Genomic DNA, 5,724 nt, shown 5'->3' with positions numbered 1-5,724 from the left:
TTAATCATCACCCTTTTTTTTTCTATGTTTACAAGCCGACATTGTATTTAGTAAACAGGGCCGACTTGGCTTTCCAGTAAAGTAAGCAAAAAACGAATACACCGGTCCAGAATTGCACCGTGCCCTTAAGTCTTCCCAAAAAGTACCCCCCAAAATGTTGACATCTGGTTGCTCAGTTGGGGGTATTTGCTGAGGGGAGTAAGGTTATTTTTTTCGCCTAAATGCTTTACTTCTTTCTGATCGGGTTGTCTCAGTTCTCCTGCCAGTATTAATGCAACGGGAAGGAGAATATCAAATGTTCCACGAAGTAAAGGTTTCAGTCTTCTAAGAGGATGAAGGGGCAAAGAAGTTGTTTCCACCTAACTAAAGACAAAAGACTGGGATGATTTGTTAACGTTTAGAGAAACTCGGACATGCCCTGTTTGTGAAGATAGGACAGGAAGCACACAGATTAACTGTTGGCTACTCTCAAAGCTCCTTTTAGTGAGTGGGTGCCAATATTTTCACCCACCAGCCTTTCCTCGACCTTTAACAAAAAAAGGAAAGTTATTGGGGCGCTTGGGTGGCTCAGTGGGTTGAGCGTCTGACTTCAGCTCAGGTCGTGATCTCGCGGTTTGTGGGTTCCAGCCCCGTGTCCAGCTCTGTGCTGACAGCTGAGCCTGGAGCCTGCTTCCCATTCCGTGTCTCCCTGTCTCTGCCCCTCCCCTCTCGCGCTCTGTCTCTCTCTCTCAAAAATAAACATTAAACATTTTTTTTTTAAAAAAGGAAAGTTATCAATTGACATTTGCTTTTTCTGAGCCTTGCTTTGTGTCAAAGCTGAGTAAGAGAAAAAAAGAGAGAAATGTGCATCCTGAAGTAATCTGTGATCACGAGTGTCCTAATACGTGGCGGTTGATTTTAAAAGGGAGATTGGACAGGTTCTTTTCTGTTCATTCTTCTCTTATAACCGTAAATGGCAAGTAAATGTGTGCCATGTGGCTTTCTTCTTGACATGTACTTCTTTTCTCCCCTCCTTCAGTGCCCTTGAGAAGATCCGCTCATTGGTTTTATACCAAACCTGACAAGGCCTCAGTTGTCCAAGGCCCCAGGAGGATGTCACACATAGGAGTAAAACTGTTCCTAGAGCAGATGATGATGAGACATCTAGAGGTGAAGGCATGCTTGTACCCCCACATGGAGGCTTTATGGGAGACTAAGGAGTCCGTGAAAGAGCGCTCCGGTGAGAGGAAGAAATCCAGCCCACGAATGGACAGTCTTGGTCCTGAGAGCGCTCACCAGCACTTCCGGAGCTTCTATTACCATGAAGCACCTGGGCCGCATGAAGCTGTCAGCCAGCTTCAGGAATTATGCCACCAGTGGCTGAGGCCAGAGATCCACTCGAAGGAGCAGATCTTGGAACTGCTGGTGTTAGAGCAGTTCCTGACCATTCTGCCCAGGAGCACCCAGAGCTGGGTGCAGAAGTATCATCCACAGAGCATCAAGGAGGCTGTGGCCCTGGTAGAGCGCTTTCAGAGGGAACCTGGTGGAATAAGTGATGAGGTGAGAGGATTCCTTACATGTACAATAAAATAGAGTAAAGGTGGATATATCTGGGGTGGGGGAATGGAGTGGATTAAGCCACTCTTCTGTTCCTTTAGGACAGCTAGGCAGGGTCTGGAGTCACAGGCGGGCAGCAGTTGCAGACGGCAGGTTTCAGAGTTCTGGCCATCTTTCTGGGCCTTAGAAAAAAGAAATGCCTTTTGCCCTTTTTCGGGCCGGGGTGAACTAGAGTTGGTGGGCCTAGTCTGGCATGGCCAAGGAGAGAGGACTTGAGTTCGTGGAGGCAGAGAAATAAAAGGCAAGACCGAGTAGGCAAAGGAGGAAAAATCGGGGGGAAAAATGCACAGCACTTCGAGAGCAAAGGAGAGAGAGGGTGGTTAATAGAAGTATTAATCAGCTCTGTGTGGACTGAAGGAAGAGGAGAAATGGAAAGGAAAAAGTGAAACAAGGATCCAGAAAGAAGAAAAATGACTAAGAAAAAAAAAAAAGCCAACAGGGGAGTGGACAGAATCAGGATGCTGCAGGGTAGTGCCCTGTCTGGTGGGCGCACGTATCTCTGGGCCAGAAGAAAACCTTCCGTCACTCTCCCTTAGTGGTCTGCCCTTGGCCTTGCTGGGGAGTGGGGAACCAGGATATGCCCTCGGGAGAAGGCAGCACCCTTCCTTTCCATGGGGAGCCCGCCTTGAGGAACACAGGGCAGGGTCTATTTTTGGTGTCTCTCTACAACTGGATCCTGCGGAGGGAGGTTAGAGTCCAAATTTTCCCCCGGTTTTTCCTCTCCCGCATCCCCTTTCTCCATGACATCCTTTCCTGACCAGGAGAGGATTGGAAAAAAAATCTGAGAATCTTTTTTTTTTTTTAATCCAACTCATTATTATTTAGAGGAAAACTCAGAAGATAGAAACGCCCTTGGATGAGGATCCACGTCCAGAAAGCAAGCTCGTGAAGGCAGCCTGCCCCCACCCTGCTCGTGGCCTGAGCTGTGGCCTGTGTGGCTGGAGGCTGGCAGCAGTCACAGCTCATTTCATCTTACACTAATTTCCCCCAACGATGTATATGGTTCTCTGTGAGGAAATGGTGACGCAATATCGCTTTAGGGTTTTTTGTTACTTCCTTGAGTGCCACGCCCTTTCCTGATTCTGGGCTCTCTTGTTCATCCCTCTGCCACCACCCCGAAACCAAAAGTAAGTTCTGTGCTAATGAGGATGGGGATTATTTCTAGGTCACAGCCCATGATCGGGAAAAGGAGGCAGTGCCCTTGGGAGGAACAGCAGTGGCCCCAGGCTTTAAGTGGAAGCCCGCAGAGCCCCAACCAATGGGTGTGTTCCAGAAAGAATGTTGGAATACATACCGGGTACTACAGGAACAGCTGGGCTGGAATACTCACGAAGAAACCCAGCCTGTATATGAAAGAGGTGAGGAGCTTCATAATAATTCTCTTCTCCTGGGAGCTGTGACGGTAACCGGTTCAGCTGGAAAGTCATGGGAATTTGCCAGGCGCCCAGCCGGGCCGGCTGTTCGGACGTCTCTCAAGTTGGGAGTACAGTAGGCTAACGGTGGGCGGCGGTGAGGGTCAGCCTGGCATACAGAAATGTCCAAACCATAGAACCCCGGTATTGATGGCGTGGACCTTGCTCCTTAGAAGTTTGAGAGGAGAGAAGACGGAACAGGGACGGAGGGATCATCTCACACTTCTTATGTCAGGGAAGAAACTGGGGTCAGAAATGGATTGTCATGACAGAACGGGGGGGGGGGGGGGGGGGGGGGGGTGGAGAATGGTGCACCGGGAAGAAACACAGTGTGAGACACACCACCTGCACTAGAGGACCCAAGCCTTTCGTTTTCAACCACCTCGAATTCTTGCCCACCCCAGTAAACGATGTATTTGGTGAGAGGGAAAAAAAAACATAATGGCTTTCCTTTTGTCAAGTTCTCTCATGAAATCTGGGGGAACAGTCAACCGGGGAACCGGTTCTTTGGAGCGGTGGATATTTGGTTCTTATTGACAAGAAATTTTCTCTGGCTCTTTTCCATCCACAGCGCTGCCTGCTCGACAGATTCTAGCCTTTTCTGAGCAGAAAAGCCCCCCAAACTGGAAGATGGCGTCTGAGCTCATCTTGCCTGAGTTCCAGGTGAGCTGTACTTTCCAGCTTTCTCAGGCAGCCTGAACATGGCCTTGTCTGTGCTTTTCTCTGCTGCCCATGACCCACAGTGCTCGGCGGGTGCTCTGAGGCGTGTTAGCCCCGGATGTTCACCTCTAGGTAACTAGGCTGGGCACGGTGGCGACCGGGCCCTTCCCACGCTGCTTCCCGATCTCTGGCTTTTTCCTTTCCTGCCATCTCACCTTTTTCCCCTCTAAATCTTTTTTTTTTTTTTCCAACGTTTATTTATTTTTGGAACAAAGAGAGACAGAGCATGAACGGGGGAGGGGCAGAGAGAGAGGGAGACACAGCATCGGAAACAGGCTCCAGTCTCCGAGCCATCAGCCCAGAGCCCGACGCGGGGCTCGAACTCCTGGACCGCGAGATCGTGACCTGGCTGAAGTCGGACGCTTAACCGACTGCGCCACCCAGGCGCCCCTCCCCTCTAAATCTTAATACTCTTCTTTGGTGACTGGCCTGCTGTGTAATCCAGAAATGAGTGAAAGGGCGGCTTCTATAGTGGCAAGTACTGAACCCAAACCCATTCTTTTCTTTAGAGCTTGTTGACATTTGAAGATGTGGCCGTGTCTTTTTCTGAGGAAGAGTGGAAATTACTGGACCCTGCTCAGAAGATCCTTTACAATGATGTCATGCAGGAAAACTACGAGACTGTCATCTCTCTAGGTAAAGATTCTTCCTTTCCTTTGTGTGGAAGTTGAGTGATCTGGCCGCAGTTTGTGGAAAATCATCTCCTATGGGAGAGTCCCAGTGTTCCAGTAGCTGCTTGGGTCTCAACTGGGTGGTGTGGGGGAAAGGAAAGACATATCCGGATCATTCCAAATAGATCCTGACTACAGTCATGTCTCCCCGTCTTCTGCTCTCACCATCCTGGTCTAAGCTGCCATCATCCCTGACCGTGTCTGCTTCAGCAGCATGGGACTTCCCTTCCCCATACTGCTTCACGTGCGCGCCTGGCGCTTCCTTCTCAGCCTCCTCCTTGTGTGTCTACTCACAACCATAGGAGACTAGAAAGAGGGTACTGAGTCTAAGATTCTGCCCATTTAAACACCTGGAGTAAATGAAAGTATGAAAGAGTCATTCACTCTCCCTGAAAGTAATCTGGCATTATGATAGCAGTCCATGACCTCAAGGTTTTCTTCTCAGAACATTATTGTTAACCCCCTAAACTTGAAGTAATCTGTTTAGAACAGTGGGGAAAATCGCAGACCCAGGGTCCCCAAGAGTTCAAGGACGATCTTGGAGGGTCTCCTGCAGGTAAGTATATACATGGGAAGGGGAGAAATGTTCTTTGATAAGAACCTTTACAGGAGATTAATATCCCAAGATTCTACTCCTGTGTATTTTTAACGGAACTTCTTACTAAGATAATTGTAGATTCACATGCAGATTTAAAGTGTAATACAAAGAGAACCTGTGTACAGACACTTTACCCAGTTTCCCTCAATGATAACTTTTGCAACAGTATCATATGATATTACAACCAGGATATTGATATCGATATAGTCTTCTGACCTTCATATTTTCAGTTTGTGTTGATTTGTGTGTGTATTTAGTTCTGAAAGTTTTATTATAAGTGTAAGTTTGCATATTCACCGCTGCAGTCAAGATACTGGACAGTTACATTACCACAAAGGCCTTTCTTTTTTTAAAAAAAAAGTTTATTTTGAGAGAGAGCGAGCACACAAGCACGTATGCACAAGCCAGCGGGAGGGGCAGAGAGAGAGGGAGAGAGAGAATCCCAAGCAGGCTGTGCACTGACAGAGGCTGGGGCTCATACCCCAAGAACCTTGAGCCCATGACCTGAGCCTAGATCAAGAGTTGGATGCTTAACTGACTGAGCCACCCAGGCGCCCCACCACAAGGACCTTCTTGTTGCCCTTTTAGAACCACACACACTTGCCTCCTACATCTCACCCCATCACTGACCCATGCCAACTGCTGATCCGTTCCACATTTCTAAAATTTTGCCATTTCAAAATGTCATATGAATAGAATCATAAAGTGTGTGACTCTTCGGCATTAG

General features: G+C 48.2%; 1 protein-coding gene across 2 annotated transcripts in view; it reads left to right on the top strand.

Annotated features, from left to right (window-relative positions):
- Positions 1-896: 896 nt before the first annotated feature.
- The window catches only part of ZNF75D (zinc finger protein 75D), an 11,712-nt gene continuing 6,884 nt past the window's right edge, over positions 897-5,724 (top strand). Inside the window, exons 1-4 of one of the 2 annotated variants that reach the window (XM_040468051.1) lie at positions 900-1,539; positions 2,762-2,954; positions 3,580-3,671; positions 4,238-4,364. In XM_040468051.1, coding sequence (XP_040323985.1) covers positions 1,093-1,539; positions 2,762-2,954; positions 3,580-3,671; positions 4,238-4,364 — 859 coding nt within the window. In that variant the 5' untranslated portion in view covers positions 900-1,092. Of the gene's footprint in view, positions 1,540-2,761; positions 2,955-3,579; positions 3,672-4,237; positions 4,365-5,724 lie in introns of both variants that reach the window. The other variant, XM_040468052.1, reaches the window with a different exon arrangement.

The sequence above is a fragment of the Herpailurus yagouaroundi genome, unplaced genomic scaffold (assembly GCF_014898765.1).
Source record: "Herpailurus yagouaroundi ecotype Mexico unplaced genomic scaffold, PumYag 67659, whole genome shotgun sequence".
NCBI classification, from domain to species: domain Eukaryota; kingdom Metazoa; phylum Chordata; class Mammalia; order Carnivora; family Felidae; genus Herpailurus; species Herpailurus yagouaroundi.
This window is presented reverse-complemented; position numbering and strand designations above follow the sequence as displayed.